The sequence below is a fragment of the Peromyscus maniculatus genome, chromosome 20 (genome assembly GCF_049852395.1).
Source record: "Peromyscus maniculatus bairdii isolate BWxNUB_F1_BW_parent chromosome 20, HU_Pman_BW_mat_3.1, whole genome shotgun sequence".
Taxonomy (NCBI): Eukaryota; Metazoa; Chordata; class Mammalia; order Rodentia; family Cricetidae; genus Peromyscus; species Peromyscus maniculatus.
Genome location: NC_134871.1, coordinates 45876626 through 45893694, shown reverse-complemented (window position 1 = coordinate 45893694; position 17069 = coordinate 45876626). Strand labels below are relative to the sequence as shown.

General features: G+C 53.6%; 1 protein-coding gene across 4 annotated transcripts; it reads left to right on the top strand.

The window, feature by feature from the left end:
- Window positions 1-169: 169 nt before the first annotated feature.
- Zftraf1 (zinc finger TRAF-type containing 1) lies at window positions 170-11881 on the top strand. 4 transcript variants are annotated; one of them, XM_076556211.1, is made up of 5 exons: window positions 170-673; window positions 8457-8695; window positions 9322-9533; window positions 10876-10955; window positions 11069-11881. In XM_076556211.1, the coding sequence occupies exons 1-4, from the start codon at window positions 317-319 to the stop codon at window positions 10920-10922; spliced, it is 855 nt and encodes a 284-aa protein (XP_076412326.1). In that variant the 5' UTR covers window positions 170-316; the 3' UTR covers window positions 10923-10955; window positions 11069-11881. The 4 variants fall into 4 exon arrangements, with proteins under 4 accessions (XP_076412326.1, XP_076412328.1, XP_076412327.1 ...); XM_076556213.1 differs by lacking the exons at window positions 10876-10955; window positions 11069-11881 and adding an exon at window positions 9955-10722; XM_076556212.1 differs by lacking the exons at window positions 10876-10955; window positions 11069-11881 and adding an exon at window positions 10118-10722 and having other exon boundaries at window positions 171-673.
- The last annotated feature ends 5188 nt before the right edge of the window (window positions 11882-17069 follow it).

The following is a 17069-nucleotide window of genomic DNA, read 5'->3' as shown; positions in this document are numbered from 1 at the left end:
TCCATTGGCCGTGGCCACCGCATCGTCTGGACCCTCGCGGCGCTCCCATTGGCTCGCGCAGGGCGCACGTGACCAGCAGGGCGAGGGGGCGGTGGCGTGGGGGGGGGTCCGCAGCGAAAACAAAGATGGCGGCCGCGCCGGGGTTGGTGGCCGGGGCGGCTGCGGGCCGACGCGCGGGCCAGGCCCACTGAGGCAGCGGCGCGGTGGGCAGGTTGCAGGGTCGCCGCGGCAGCGAGAAGCCGGCAGGGGCGCGCGGCGACCCTAACTTCCAGCCGGCGAGCGCGCCGGCATCCGCCCGCCGGGCCGGCCGGCCGCGATGTCCGGCGCCGAGGAGGCCGGCGGGGGTGGCCCGGCTGCGGGGCCCGCGGGTGCCGTGCCGGCCGGGGTCGGGGTAGGGGCCGGGCCTGGGGCTGCCGCGGGGCCAGCTGCGGCGGCGCTGGGCGAGGCGGCGGGGCCCGGGCTCCCGGACGAGGCGGGCCTGGCCGGCGCTCGGCAGCTGCAAGAGGCGGCCGGCGACCCTGACGCGCCGCCCAAGAAGCGGCTGCGGGCGGCCGAGGCGGCCGAGGCGGCGGCGGCGGCGGTGGCAGCGGGCAGCGGGAAGCTGGAGGAGCGGCTGTACTCGGTGCTGTGCTGCACCGTGTGCCTGGACCTGCCCAAGGCTTCCGTGTACCAGGTAGGGCCGCCGGCCCGACCCGGCGCCGCGTCGCCTGGAGGCCGGGGGCCGGTGGCCGGGAACCCTTTCCTATCCAAACATCCACCTTCCAGGCCTGCGAAACCCTGCTCCTGTCTCGATGCTCCTTGTCTTTTCTTGCTTCGAATCTCATTTTCCGTGTTCTGCGTTACCCTTTACTTCTCCCTCTGAATTTCTTCTCTCCTCTTTAGATCTCTTGTCTACGTCTTCTGGTTCCCCCCAGGGTGCTCTCCTTGACATATTCCAGATCCCTTTCAGCTGACCTCGCAGAGATCTGTGAACAGGTGTCCTCCCACCTTTTCTACTGCTCATCAACACTGCCCCTCACTCCTAGACTCCCTGGATGAAGACGCTTCTTCACTGGAGATAGGGCTCCAATTCTGGCAGCCACACCCCCCCCCCAAGAGTGCCCTTCCGTGCCTGAACATTAAGTATACCCCCTTTTCTGCCCTATGAAGCACAGTTTCCTTCTGAAGAACTGGAAGAAGGAAGGGTCTCTCATCCCTTCCCAGTCCTAATCTGGATGAAGCCAGCTGCATCAAATCCTACTTTTTGGGTACTTTCTCCTGCCCCCACCTGGCCAGTTTTCCTACTCAGGCCCATCTCACCCATGCCAAGCTGGCTTTCAAAGTTGTCAGGGCATAGGAACTTGGTCCTAACCCTTCCCATCTGAAGACCCAGTGTGCCAGGAGTTCTCAGCATACTTGTCTGGGTGGGCCTACCATGCCCTCTCCCAGGTAGAAGAGAGCAGACCTCCGGTTCAGTGGGAATTGTCTGTCCGCCTTTCCCTGGTCTCTTTCCACCTCGGTTCCCGGCCTCTGTCCGCTTTCTTTGTACTTCAAGCAGCTGAAAGTGGCTGGTGAGGCCGTTTCCCTGTTTTTCTGTAGACTGAGGACCTGGCTGAGGGCCAGCATAGGTCTAGTTTGTGGCTATTTTCCCACCCTTTAGATCTCTGTTCTTGCCTTGTCCTGAGGTTGGTGGTGTGTGTGTGTGTGTGTGTGTGTGTGTGTGTGTGTGTGTGTGTGTGTGTGTGTTGGGGTGTTGGGGCAGGGGGAGATTCCAGTGACCTGAATGGGACATTCACCCTCCTAGGTGTTATGCTGGGGCCAACTGGAGGTACATTTCCTACAGCTGCTGGTTCTTTTTTTTTTTTTTCCTTTGGTTTTTTGAGACAGGGTTTTTCTGTGCAGTTTTGCACTGTTCCTGGAACTCGCTTTGGAGACCAGGCTGGCCTCGAACTGACAGAGATCCGCCTGCCTCTGCCTCCCGAGTGCTGGGACTAAAGGCGTGCGCCACCACCGCCCGGCTCTAGCTCCAGTATCTACCTCTGATCCAGCATCAGAATCTGCTCACAACCCTTTGTCTTGGCTTGGCTTCTTGGTTCTTCTTCGTGGAAGAGCTCTTCCCTTCCTAGGATTGAGTGAGAGTCTAGCAAGACAAGGCCATAGAAGGGGGTCCCAGGGCTTTCAGGAGGTTCTTGGTTGTTCCTGGCATGGTGATAGGCCACATGATATTGGCTCCTGGTCTACACAGAGAGCCGCCGTCCTGCGTCTGTCCAGAGTGACTAATGAGACTAGCAGGTTCAAACCAGTCTACACTGTGTTAGGAATTGCTCTGGCTTGGGCAGCTGGAGTTAGGCAGCTGAGGAAGTGTAATGGAGTGGTGTGAATGGAGGACTGCCTTCCCAGGTCCTGTCCCAGGCTGAAGGTACCAGGGTATTCCTGGAGCACACTTGGTGACCCAGAGGAGCTATGGGCATTGACACTGATCTCTAGGCTCTGCCACTAGGCCCCTTCCCATCTCTCTTCTGTTTCCCTGTCACCTGCAGAGACTGGGAGAATTCTTTAGAACATGTGATTTTTGGAAGAGCCCTTGGGCAAATTAGCTTTGCCTGTGCACAGATACCATGTAAAATGGGAGTGCAACGAGAAGAAGAAGAGAGGAAGTTTCCTAGTGTCTTAGAATACTGCCAGAAACACCTGTGGCAGTGTCCTACCATATGCAGTGTAGCTCTGGAGGGTCTTGTTGCTGTCCCCACCAAGGTACCGGACAGGCCTCTTCAGGGTTCTTCCTGGTCTTCTCAGGATCTGAGCACAGATGTCACTATCCCCGGCCAGGATCCGCTGCCAGTCACCACCTCTGCCTGAGCTCAGCTCTTCTGTCTTCCGCTCACCTTCTTGTCTCACCCATGTGATGGGCTGTTTCCACCTTCAGCTTTCGCTGGCAAGATTTGCCTGACCTCAGCAGAGCACGTGGCTCCAGGTGGCCCCGGCCACGCCGTGCATTCTGGGAACTGACTCAGATGCTCTGCTGGGGTGGAAAGGAGTGGGTAACCGTGCTGTGCCTGCCATGAACTGTGGGGAGAACTCCATGGGCTGCTGGAGTTGGCTGGGTGTGTGGTAACTTGAGAGTGTATTATCCGGACGCCACCTGTGCTGCCAGGGAAGCGGACAGGGACAGACTCAGGCTGTACGTGTGGGCTCATCCTCCTGGTCCTGAGACAGCCTTCGGACCTGCAGGCCCAATTCCCGTGGGCCATACTCATACCCTGACATGTCACAGACTAGGAAATTTGCTCAGGTTGTCTGACCGAGGCCGTCAGCCAAGGAGCTCTGATGCCCGGGGCCTGTGTCAGTGCTGCAGCAGGAACTGCAGGTGCCTGCTTTGATGTTCTCTGTGTGGGCGCTAGGTATATCCTGGGCAACTGGCCCAGCAAGGTGTGTAGCCACCCTCCTGAGTCTAGGGTGGGCCCTTCCCAAGTCAACCAGGCCCTATGGCAGGTGCCTGGTGGGTGGCATGAAGGCCGCAGGGAACCCACACAAGAACTAGCTAGTCCAGACTGGGCAGATGGACAGGCAGTTTGTGCTGGCTCCCTGTTCTGGATGTTTTCGTGAGGCCAGAGGGCAATGTAACCAGTCAGTAGCTACACATGGTGGTGCCTTGTCTGGGGGAGTCCCAGCCTGCAGTGTTGCAGCTGTAGCCTGAGCCCTGACCTACTTGCCCTAGCTTTCCTGCTATAATCCTTCACGTGTAGTCCAGTATGGACTTTTGTAAGATAGACCCAGCCTTGACCCTTTCCTTGAGTGTCAGCCAGGCCCAGCCTCTTAGCACTGCATCTGGCAAGGATTCTGCCCCTTCTTCCACCCTTCCCAGGCTTTTGAGTTCAGGGATCAGTTCAATGGGCCTCTGTCATGGCACACAGTGAATCCAGCTATATCTGATAGGAGCGCAGACACTCTGTGACCAGGGCCCCCCGTCACTACTCCACTGTCGGACATGTTTTCACTTGTGCTGCCCTCTCCGCGTCCCTGCCTGCCTCTTTGCTTCCTCTTGGGCCTGACTGCAACAAAACCCATCCGGGCCCATCTGTTCTCCCTTTGACAAGGATTCCTGTCCTTTCCTACTCTACCCCCAGGCCCCAGAAGATGGCTGTGTTCTGCTTTTGCCTCTGAACAGGGGAAACTGGCTATCCGGTTGAGAAAAAGCCCAGAAAACATTTGCTCCATCTCTCCCCAAGACCCTTCTGAGATTGGTTGGTGTCCAGGGGCTCCATCACACACATGGCCTGGGGTCCCTGGCACTGACAATAATGATGGTTCTTTCTTCTCCTCCTCCTCCTTTTTACTTGTATGTGCATGCGTGTTTTGCCCACATGTATGTATGTGGACCATGTATGTGCCTGGTGCTTGCGGAGGTCAGACAAGGCTTCAAATCCTCTGAAACAGGAGTTATGGATGATTATGAGACACAGCAGGTGCTGTTAACTGCTGGGCCAACTCTTTGGTCCCTTATTAGTTCTTTGAGGCAGAAAAGAGCCTTGAGAAAAGGTCTGCTTAGGTATCCAAGGAAGGACTACTGGCTTTTTGTTTTGGTTTTTGGTGTGTGTGGGTGTGTGTGTGTGTTGGTGATTTTGAGTTCCTTTTTAAATCTAACCAGTGTTCGATTCTGAGTAAAAGCCTCATTCTGGGAGATTGCTGGGCCCTGCCCGAGTCCTGGATGTGGCTAGCCTAGGACTTCACCTCCAGCCTGAGCAGAAGGCTCTTGTGCTGTTCTCGCTTCCACGGTACTGGTTGTGTACCCATGGACAAGGAGCCAGTTCTGCTCAGGCCCGTGCTTGACCCTGGAAGTTCAAGAAGCTGGGTCAAGCCTCAAGGTGCCACTAGGCCTGATGGACCTTACCTGTGTCCAGGACACCATGGAAGGCTAAAAAGAAAGAGGCTCAGGCGGCCAAGCAGCACTTGGGTATTAGTGCACTTGGGTATTAGTGCATTTGGGTACCAGTGGCTTCTGTCAAGAGTCTGGGAGTCTGTGATACCCTGAGCGGGAGGCGTTCATATGGGTCTAGGTACCCCTGTATTTGCGGGGACTATGTTCCAGGCTTGAAAGAGGCCGACTGACCACAGGGAACATGTAACCAACTATAAGTTGTGAAGGACCCATTTCTAAAACCTGCTTATGGGTCAGGGGTCCCTAGGGCTTCTCCATGAGCATAGCTATTCCATCTACCTCTTCTCACCCAAAAGGAGAGCCTACCTCAAATAGAACACTCCTGCCCTGGGTATGTCTGAGTACACGTGAGCTGCCCATAGATTGGTAGATGAAAGGGCTAGGTGCTTGCCTGGAAGTATAGGAGCAAATGACTGTTTTCTGGACAATTTAGAGGAGCCTAGGACCTCAGCCCCATGGGGATGCAGCTCTACAGGCTTTGACATGGATAACTCAAGGGTAGCATTTGTTCCGAGGCTGCTGTAATCCAAGTGTCAAACTTTGCTGCGACACATTGCCTCTCCTACCTCATCCTGTGCCCGGGAAGAAACTGAGACCAGCAGAGAGACGATAAGTCCAAGATCATGCTGTTGGTGACCTATAGGCTGAGGGCGGAGCTCAACCCTGTGAGCTCCAAGTCAGTGTCTGTCACAAGAGGGCCTACAGTGTTACCTTGGATATAAGTCCGTAGTTTGCCTGGTTGATGGTGGGATGGCAGCATGGCCTGGCCATTGCAGGAGCAGTTTCTGGAGATGCCTAGGCACTGGAGCTGGCACTGTGGAGTCATCTGTGGCTAAGCTTCTGAATAGGCAATGGGCACAAGTTAGGGGATAGGCAGTGTGTCCAGCTAAGGCTAAATATGGCTGCCTGGGACCTACATTTGAAGTTAGGTCTTGCTCAGGAAGTTATGGGAGGGTGCTAGACTTGTGCATTGTTTATGTAGTGCTTACCTAGAAACCATCCCTTGAATGGCTGGTGAGGGGCTCCAAGAGGTACGCCTTGGCCCTTGGCTGGGCCAGTGTGCCACAGAACATCTTGGGGTTCATTCTGCCATTGGGAGCCCAACTGTCACGGCTTTGACACCTCACTCTTTCTTCCCAGACCTTGTAGACTTCCCCAGAGGCCCAGAGGGACCCAGAGAAAAGCAGGGTAGGCACCACTTCCCTGTGGTGTGGAATTTGATTTGAGTCTGGAATTCCCAGGAGGATAGGCCCTGTGGTCAGACCCCGCCCAGACGTAGGTGGCTTCCAAGGTTGGGAGCAGGAGTGATACTGAGTTAGTGATAGGATTGGCAGCCTCAGCTTCCCATTAGGAGGACCTCAGATTCCTTTCCAAGTCTGCCTGGGCTGAGATTCGAAGCAAGTATCTGCAGCCTGGCTTAGAAGCCTTGAGAGGATCAGGCTGCAGCCAGGAAAAATCCTGCTGCACCTCTGCTCAGGCTGCTAAACCCTAAAAGTGACTGCAGACCTGAGCCAGAGCTTCATCTAAGTCTCAGGCAGCTTCTTACCGGAACGTGACTAAAGCTGTGCACATGAGTGGTGGGCCACAAGGTCCTTGGGTATCTTAGTGCCGGTGTCTTGCTGGGTGAACTTTTTATTTTTCTTTTTAAGACAGGGTCTCAGGTAACCCGGGCTGGCCCAGAAATCACTTTGTATTCCAGTCTTGGCCTCAAACAGTCCTGCCTCTGCCTCCTGAGTTCTGAGCTTACACCACTCTCAGGTCTGGGTAGAGTTCTTGGAGGTTGCTATGGGGTCACGCCCTTCTTCTATGGGGGCATCCCGAGACTGCCTCTCTGAAACACATGAACATTTAATTTTGTGTTGTAGTCCTTTCTGCCTTCCAGAAGGAGCAGTAGTCATTGTCCCAGGAAGTCCCTGGGCAGATGGTGTTTAAAGGACTGTGACTTGAGCCCTTGGTCAGCACCTGCCATACCTATACCCAGCTCCAGTCCTGAGCCCATTCCCATTGACTTCTAGGGGTGGACAGAGCAGATGGGTTGTCCATCTCCACTTCAGGTAGCCCACATTCTGGCTGGCCCCTACCATGTCCTCTTCATCCAGACCCAGCTCAGCCAGGCTACTCTCCTCATAGTGCATGTTTTAATTTTTCAGCCAAACTTAGGGTTGTTTGTAGATAATCATGTGGTGTCCCTGTAGGCCTGGATTCTGCATTCAGCTTCTATCACCATCAGTCTCCAGCATGTAAATTCCATCATTCACTGAGGGCTCAGAGAGCCTGTTAAAGCAATAAGTTGGCAGCTAAGGTTTATTAAGCATGGCAGTTCTGGCATGGCCAGGTAGTGGCTACATATGTCTCTTTCCCTAATGCACACTACACTGTACAGGGCAGCCTCAGAATGGTAGGCATGATATATTGTTCTCTCTTTCTCTCTCTCTCTCTCTCTCTCTCTCTCTCTCTCTCTCTCTCTCTCTCTCTCTCTCTCATTCTTTCTCTTTCTAATTTTTTGTTTTTGTTTTTGAGACAGGGTTCCTCTGTATAGACCTGGCTGTCCTGGAACTCCCTCTGTAGAAAAGGCTGGCCTCAAACTTACAGAGATCTGCCTACCTCTGCCTCCCAAGTGCTAGGATTAAAGATGTGCGCCACCACACCTGGCTATTGGTCTCCCCTTTAAAACTGAGTCCCTCTCGGTGTGAGAGGGCTCTCTCCTAGTGGAAGCCCACCCTGGTATAGGGTTCTCAGCCCATCCAGTATCTTTTGTGGCACCTAATGGTACTCTGTATATTGACTCAATAAGAGACCCAGGTTCTAATAGTTTTGTCTCTGTGAGCAAGGACCTCCAGCTGGCAGGTCTGCTCCTGCTGATCCCATCTATATCAGCCTAACTCAGTACCAGGTCTGACCTACCTTTAACCTGAGCCAGCTTAGCCTCCTGCCTGCCATAGGCTCTGGAGCAACCCCAGGAGGTCGTGGCCCTCCCTGGGTGTTAGCAGCTGCTAGTTGTTGCCTATGTTATCAGCAGGGGCTGCTATGGAGGGGCCGGGGTTGACCAGCCTCAGCCATTTCTAGTCCCCACATGAACAGCCTTTTGAAAGCCAAGAGGGGAAATGCCTGCCTCAGCAGCAACCATGACCCCAGGAGCAGCTGCTTGCTGGGTACCTTTTCCAGGTCAGGCAAAAAACCAGGCTTCTATGATAGGGAAAGTGGAAAAGCCAGGTTCCAAGCCCAGATGTGATTGAGTCAGTTGCCATCAAGGTCTGCTTTAGATGTGGCCAGGACCCCCATGACCTGATAAGGCCCTGCTCTTCCCAAAACCAGAGCTAGCTCTATCCCCGTGTCTAGCATGACCCTCCAAGCAGCTCTCAGTGTTTCCTAGGTACCAGCAAGACTTGGGAACCAGTGGGTACTCCTCTACTCTCTCCACCTAAACTCCCTGAGGACAGCTGGTCTGGCTGAAGCCAGCAAGTGTGGGTGAGCACGTGTGCGTGCGTGCAGGCATCCCACAGGCCTGTGAGCTTCACCTCCCTCTCCTTCTTCGCAGTGTACTAACGGTCACTTGATGTGCGCTGGCTGTTTTATCCACCTACTAGCAGATGCCCGGCTGAAGGAGGAGCAGGCCACATGTCCCAACTGTCGTTGTGAGATCAGTAAGAGCCTCTGCTGCCGGAACCTGGCTGTGGAGAAAGCTGTGAGCGAGCTGCCTTCAGAGTGTGGCTTCTGTCTACGCCAGTTCCCTCGCTCCCTCCTAGAGAGGCACCAGAAAGAGGAATGCCAGGACAGGTAACCACGGTGAAGGTGTGGCCTTGATGGCTGGCCCTGGGGACCACATAGGCAGCCCAGTGATAACCCTGTAGGCCCAGGTGGTGAGAGCATGCCTTTCCACAAAAGACAGCTAGGGTCTCCACTAGTTGCTCTCTGGATATGATGGTGGCCCTCTAGGATTCTCTGTGGCTGTTGGGTAGGCCCTTAGAAAGTCCAGTACAGCAGGATCAGTTTGAAAGTTCTGGAAAGTTTGAGAGGGAGTCCTCTTTTGTTTGGCAACCCAGTCCCGGCTCATAGAAACAGCTACTTGCCTGGCAAGGCCCTGGCACCAAGAACTTGTTTCCTGGAATGAGGCTGTGTGGGGTCTGGTATCACGGTCAGCAGCCACAGCTCTAGGCAGAGGGACAGCAGTACAGGGCACAGGAGGCATGTTGGCTAACAGCATAGTGCTTCTCTCTCCTTCACTCTCCCCTGCGTCTTTCACATACATGCCTACATGTGCTCTAAGGGGCTGGGTTCTCAGTTCATTATGTCCTACATATAGGGAAGGGTTTGTGGTTGGGCAGAAGTAGCCTCTGAAAGACTACTGGGCATGGCCATTTACCCCAGCCACAGAGTTGACCACTCTCCTCAACTCCTTCCAGGGTGACACAGTGCAAGTACAAGCGTATTGGCTGCCCATGGCATGGCCCTTTCCATGAGCTGACAGTGCATGAAGCTGCATGTGCTCACCCAACCAAGACAGGCAATGAACTGATGGAGATCCTAGACGAGATGGACCAGAGCCACCGCAAGGAGATGCAGCTCTACAACAGCATCTTCAGCCTGCTCAGCTTTGAGAAGATTGGCTACACAGGTGAGGCGCCCCACATTCCCCTGCATGCCACACAGCTGCTGTTTGGGGCTAGAGGGCTGACAGCCAAGAGCCAGGGGGGCAGGAGGCTCTGGGCAGTGGGCACAGGCTGCGCCGAAGGCTAGGCTCTGGACAAGCTCCAGGTGGACAGGAAGATGCCTTGGGGAAGAAGATAGGTTGGAGAGTGAGCAGAAAGAGGGATGCACCTGCATGGCTCTTACAGAGGTCCTTCCCACCTGTCCCCCTGTCTCTGCCCACCTCCCCAGCAAGATGACCTCCCCCTCATTGTATGGGGCTCCACAGATTTGGGATGTTGGGTCCAACTAGAAAATGGGGTGTGTTTGGGGCGGTCTGGGGGCTTGGGGCCTTACCTTTGGAGCACAGAACAAGAAGAACATTCCATCAAGTCAGGTCCTGTCTGCAGATGTTCACTGAAAGCCACAGGGCCTCCTGAGGCTGGCAAGAAGCTTGGACAGGGCTCCAGAACAAGCTGAGGGTCTCAGCTCAAACTGTAGAACTGGGAGTGGATTGCCCACACAGGAGTAGAATGGACTGGGTCTATGCTCACTGGATCTCATGGCCCCCAGGCATCTGCTACCAGCTCTGAACATGTCGGGGAGCAGGAGCCAGGCCACAACTTGGGCCAGAGAACAAGAAGCACCTGCTGATACTGGGGCCACTCAGGGAAACTTCATTCCCTCTACTGCTCAGCCTACAGCAGGTGGCCAGCTCAGAGCACCCAGGGCAGTCTTGGACAGTCAGTCATGCTATGCTGCCTAGACTAGCCCAAACAGGCCTGAGATGCAGAGGGCCCAGGGGCCTGCATCAGCAGAAAACTCGGGCTCTTGGTTAACGGTAGCCTTGGCTGATCTCGTGGCCTGTGGGGTCTGGGTGGGCCAGGCCATGTGGCTACAGCAGAGGCTGGGTGGGAAGCCCTGTCCACGAAAGAAGGACTGGCTGGCTGCCTCAGAGCCCACACATCCACAGCAGGACGTGCCAGCCACAGGACTGCAAAGGCAGCTCTGCCTGCTGAGCGACAGCCCCACAGACAGCGGGCAGAACCCACACCACAGTGCAACCTCAAGGACTTGGCACTCCCCTTGGGCAGGACCAGATACCGTATGCCCACCTGCCGGCTTTTCTGGCAGCTTTGTATCAGAACCAATAAAGTGCACTTGTTCTCAGAACTGTATCCTGTCTGTGTGTCTGCTTACCCCGCCCCTTCGGGGACAGGGGGCTGAGGGTAAGGAGGGTGGCTCTGTGGGTTGGCCACACCTGGGCCACATGGCCTAATGTCCCCCAGCCCCAGGACTCTCCAGCTAATTGGTGTTAATTCTGTTTGTAGTTGTTCCCCAAAGCTTGTGCACTTCCATTTGCCATAATTGCGTTTGACTTACCTTGTGACAAGTAGAACGCGCTATCTGGGTAAGTTGCCTTCCTCCCTGGCTGAGCCTGTCCTTGGCCTGTTGGGGAAGGCGCCACCCCCTGGCCCTCCCCAGCACTAACAGTTGGCTGTCTGGCCCTGTCTGTCTCCACAGAGGTTCAGTTCCGGCCTTACCGCACTGACGACTTCATCACGCGCCTGTACTATGAGACGCCCCGGTTCACAGTGCTGAACCAGACGTGGGTCCTGAAGGCCCGCGTGAATGACTCGGAGCGCAACCCCAACCTGTCGTGCAAGCGCACGCTCTCCTTCCAGCTGCTCCTCAAGAGCAAGGTCACGGCGCCCCTGGAGTGCTCTTTCCTTCTGCTCAAGGGCCCCTACGACGACGTGAGGATCAGCCCCGTCATCTACCACTTCGTCTTCACCAACGAGAGCAACGAGACGGACTACGTGCCGCTGCCCATCATCGACTCGGTGGAGTGCAACAAGCTGCTGGCCGCCAAGAACATTAACCTGCGGCTCTTCCTGTTCCAGATACAGAAGTAGGACGGGCCCGGGACACCTGAGGAGCAGAGGGCTGCAGTCCAGTAGTGCTGTCCCACCCCTCCCCAGCTTGGCAGCAGCTTCACACAGCTATCTGATCATTTTAGCAAAGGAGGCGAACCAAGAAAATCTAACACTGAGAAAGTCTGCATGCGTGTGCAACGGGGTCCCTGCCTCTGGCTCACCTTCCTCCCCATTGCCTCCCACCTCCTGCAGGCAGCCAGAGGCTGGGCTGACCACAGTGGAAACAGTACTCTGGGCTCCTCAGGTACAGGTGGTGAGGAGGGCAAGGAGCCAACCACCCTCACCCCAGCTCCCATCCTCACATGGAGGTGGCACGGTGGTTCCCTGGCCGGGCTCAGGGGCCCTGGCTGACTTCAGACAGCATATTTGATTGCAATTAAAAAGGCAGCCTTGTTTCCTACTTTCTGTTTTGTTGGAGGGGAAGGCGTGGCCGTGAACGGACTTCATGGGAGATTTGGTTTGGCCTGGTGGTCTGAGCCTGGCCTGTCCCCGATCCTGCTCCTATGTGTGTCCCCCAGGAGAGACTTAAGAGACACTGCCTCCCCCACAGTCTTATCAGAGGTGGGGACTAAAGCCTGGCCCGTGAGCCAGAGAGGGTTGGGCTCCCCAGCCGTTGACCACTCAGAGGAAGCAGGACTTGGCTAGTAGGACTCAGCAAATGTTTTCGGAATGCAGGGTGAAATTCTGTCTCTTCCAGGAAAAAATTAAACTCTACAGGCTCTTTTAAGTGATACGATTTTAGTGAGATATAGTCCATTCGCTTAACTCAGCATAGAGGGCCAGGTGTCCTCAGGGTGCCAAGGAGGTAGCCACTGTCTGTGAGACCTGCATTTAATGGAGGTGGGGGCACCGCAGGACCAAGGCAGAGCAGCATGGTTTATTGCCTAGGCAAGGTAGGCCTTCCCCTTGCTGGGCCATCCACAGATGCTGAGTGGTGGTTGTAAGCAGGACAAGTATTAGGGCCTCACAGAATATGAAGCAGCCATGCTTGATAGGGTGAGGCCCCGGCGCTCACTTCCTTGGGTTCCTCAGAGATAGATACTGAGAAGGGGAGGACTTGCCTCCGTCGTCTTTGCTTAGGAGATGAGGCTCTTCTATCATAGCTTTTTGTTGCTTTAATACCAAAGAACCGGTTTCCTCTGCCCTAACCAGACCTCCACATGCCTCACAGTAGTTCCTACCACCCCATGCAAACTGCCTGGGCCTGAGCTGCTCTGTGCTTTCCAAGCTAAGGGACAGGGTAGTCCTGACCACGTGGGCTCAAGTGCTAATGTTCCACCCACACTGACCTTTCAGAGGGCAGAGGGCTGAGGAATGGAGAGAAGGAACTGTGACGTGGGTACAGGCCTCAGCTGCTTTCCTGAGCACGGTCAGGAATAGGCCAGGGTGGCCCTCCTCTTCTCACGGGCTTAGAAGTTTTTCAGCACTTTGTTTGGCTTACTGCGTGGGGCTTGTGGGAGTTCTCTTCTACTAATGTGACCTGGCCGGGAGGGTTGAGAAGGCCCCTATTTGGCTTCTGCCTACTACCAAGGACCCCATGCCCGATTCCAGCACATCCGTGGGAGCAGTGCCTTTAGGGACAGCCTCTCAAGTGTGCTCACCTGGCAGGTGCAGAGGATCTTTGGGAAACAGAGGAGGCCCCCCCTGGAAGACCCTCTAGATCCCACGGTGATGGTGTGAAAAGGCAGGGCAGAGCCAGCTTGCCCTAATAACCTGTGTCTGGATGTGCGAGAGACTCACTCGCAGAAGGCAGCCTGAAGGTCTCCGGAGGGGAGAAACAGGAAAGGAGGCTTACTCCCCATGGGCACAAGCCAGCTCGGTGGCAGGGGCTCAGAGACATACCCCGAGGCACACAGAGGGTGGGGGCAGGGCCCAGGTGAGACCCACGTAGGGGTGAGGTGCGTCTAACGGTACCCAGGAGAACTGCTAAGGACTCTCAGTGACATGCTCAGTGCGGGCCCCTGCACTGTGACTGTCACGTGCAGCAGTGACAGTGTCATGCGAGCCTTCCAGCCTAGAGGAAGCAGACAGGGAGGAGACTAGTCTGTCTCTTGGCTAGGCGAGGGACTGGCGTACAAACCTTTCAGCATCGTCACTGTGGGACCTTTATGGGGGGGGGGGGGGGGCACACACCATGTCTCCTGGCTTGTGTCCAGAATCTTGTTATCTTGCTGTCCTAACCTGGCTCTTTATCTGTTGTCTCTGAGGATGGGAGAGGGGTTCAGCCTCAGCAGGTGTTGGAGAGGCTGCCAGAGGGGGTTGCATAGGCCAAGCCAGGCCTCTTCCCCCCTTCCTTCCACCTGACTCATCCCCACTTCCTGTCAGCACCACATCCCTCCGTTGGCCCAAAGTGAGACATTTACAAAACAATAAAAATAATTTTCTAAAAGAGCAGAGCAAGAAGTGTTTTTATGGTTGTTGGAAATGACTTACATGTCAGTTTTGTGGTTTGAATTTTGAGTATTTTCTGTATGTACCTGTAGTTAAAAAAATATTCCAAACCATGTCTTGTCTGTGTTTCCTTACCAGAAGACAGCCTCAGAGTGGGGCGTCCTCTGCTCTGCTAGACTCTCTGGCTGATGAGCCTGTGCCCCATCCCAGGCCGCCAGTCCTGTGAAGCACTTGGATAGAGAAGCTGGATTGCCTCAAAAGGGAACCTGACTCCACAAAGTTGTCTCTGACTTAACACGCATTACCATGGCATGTGTGGCCCCCAAATAATAATAATAATAATAATAATAATAATAATAATAATAATAATAATAATAAATAAAATAATAATAATAATTTTTAATGCTTGTAAAATCCAGTCTTCCAGGGCAAGGCACAGTCTGAGAACACACTTTCATACAACACAATACCGAGTGTAGTGGAGCTGCCGGATCTCATCAGGTTCCTATTTTATGAACCCTGAGGCTAGAGGGAAAGAATTTATGGTCTCCCCATCAGCCCCGGGGGCCTGCTCCATGTCTCAAGCCTCTTGATTCTGTACCTTCCTCCCATCCACCCTTCTTCCCTCACAGTGTCTCTCACACACCTCACCAGCCTGCCTTCTAGGTAGTCGACTTGATTTCAGAGGCAGATGGACAAAGGGCTGGCAATACAGGCCTCTAGCTACTCTGATATCCTGAGACTCGTCAGGACCTAGTCTAACAGCTGCCGTTCATAGGAGGCCTGTCTGTGTCTGAATTTCTTTTTCACCCTGCACAACTCCACAAGAAAGATCTTACCACACGCTTGCAGCCTTCGGGTAGCAAGACCCAAACCTGCCCAGTCCCAGCCTACCACAGCAGGAGGCTAACAGAGTCAGCTGGATCAGGAGGCCCTTCTTAGGCCTATCTGCCTTCCATATCACTCTTCTCAGCAGATGTTACCATCTAGCTGGGTGTTCTACTCCATGGTTTGCGGGGTTTGGTTGGTTGGTTTATTTATTTTTGTTTTTGTTTTTTGAGACAGGGTCTCTCTAGAGAGCCCTGGTTGTCCTAGAACTCACTATGTAGATCAGGAGGACCTTGAACTGAGAGATCCATCCACCTGCCTCTCCCGAATGCTGGTATTAAAGGTGTGCTCCCAGCTCCCACTGTTTTGATTACAATAGAAAATAAACTTGTCTGCCAACAAGTGTGGTGGACACATGCCTGTAATCCCAGCACTTGGGAAGTGAAATCAGAAAGATCAGGAACTCAAGGTCATCCTCAGCCACATGTTAAGCGTGAGGCCAGCCTGGGCTCCATAAGACCCTGACTCAAGGTCTAATGGTGGTGGTGATGGCTCATGCCTTTAATCCCAGTACTTTGGAGGCAAACGAAGGAGGATCTCTGAGTTCAAGGACAGCCTGGTCTACAAGGTGAGTTCCTGGACAGCTAGGGCTGATTGGGGAAACCTGTCTCAAAAAAACCAAGGGACGGGGGCGGCGGTGGGGAGAGACCCTGACTCAAAAAGAGAAAGACTCCTCTAAGTCCCACTTCTCTGGCTTTGTGGGGTCCTGCATTATTTCCACTGGGACCCTCAGTACACAGTCCAATAGATGCTGAGTGTGAGCTTGCTTCATAGCCAGGGGTGAGAGCTCCAAGTCATGGCAAGTGTTTGGTCTTCAAGGTAATGGGGAAGAGAATGCCCCAAATCACAGGATTCCCAGGACAGTTCCAGGCCTTTTGCAGATGAGGAATCTGTATTAGTTTCAGTTCTCCAGCCAAGACTGTAACTCACTTGCCTTTCAGTACAAAGCTGTACAGTTTTCAAGTGTCTTTACTGCATCTTCTGGGAATACCGATACCCACATAAAAGAAACTTTGTTCTGTTTAGTTCAGAAAGCACACTCTCCTTCTTACATCCAGAGACCTTCTGTGTCCTTTACAAGCGGCTGTCCCCCAGGGCATCTGACAGCTCCGGTAAGTCCTCATGCCCAACTATTTATTTATTTGTATTGCCTTGCCTTTTTTGTGTTTGTTTGTTTGTTAGTTTGTTTGTTTTCCAAGAACTCACTCTGTAGCCCTGTACAGCCCTAGCTACCTGGAACTCACTCTGTAGACCTGGCCTGGAACTTAAGAGATCCGCCTGCCTCTGCCTCTTGGGTGCTGGAATTAAAGGCATGCGCCACCACTAGTTGGATTTTGTTTTTCAATGATTTATTTTGTTTTTACTCTGTGTATCAATGTTTTGCTTGCATGTATGTCTGTGTCAGGGTGTCCAATCCCCTGGAACTGGAGTTACAAATATAGACAGTTGGGGCTGGAGAGATGGCTCAGTGGTTAAGAGCACTGGCTGTTCTTCCAGAGGTCCTGAGTTCAATACCCAGCAACCACATGGTGGCTCACAACCATCTGCAATGAGATCTGGCGCCATCTTCTGGTATGCAGGCAGAACACTGTATACATAATAAATAAATTTTTTTTTTTTAATACAGACAGTTGTGAGCTGCCATATGAGTGCCGAGAATTAAACCTGGGTCCTCTGGAAGCAGACACTGTTCTTAACTGCTGAGCCATCACTCCAGCCCCCCGACTTTTTTATTTTATTTTTAATTATTTTTCTTTTAATTTATGTGCATTGGTGTTTTACTTGCATGTATGTCTGTATGAGGGTGTCTAATCCCCTGGAATTGGAGTTACAGTTGTGAGCTGCCATGTGAGTGCTGGGAATTGAACCTGGGTCCCCTGGAAGAGCAGCCAGTGCTGAGCCATCTTCTCCAGCCCCCGTACCACCTGTTCTAGGGGATGCCTTCTTTTGGCCTCAATGGGCACTAGATACACATGGTGCACAGACACACATACAGGCAAAATATCCATACGGATAAAATAATAATCAAAAAATTTAAAGGTAAAACTTACAAGCTAGGTGTGGTGGCACAGGCCTTTGATCCCAGGATGCAGGAAGCAGAGGCAGGAGGACCTCAGAGTCCAGCCAGGACTACATAGTAAGCACCTGTCCATAAAAAAATTTTTTTTTTTTACAAATATAAATAGGTGGTGTATGCTTTAATTTCTAGAGAAAGTGGGAGTCTCATTACAGAACAATTGTAGTAAAAAGGCAGGTTGGAAAGCTGGCTAGTTAGTTTAAGAGCATGTACTTCTCTTGTAGAAGTTTGG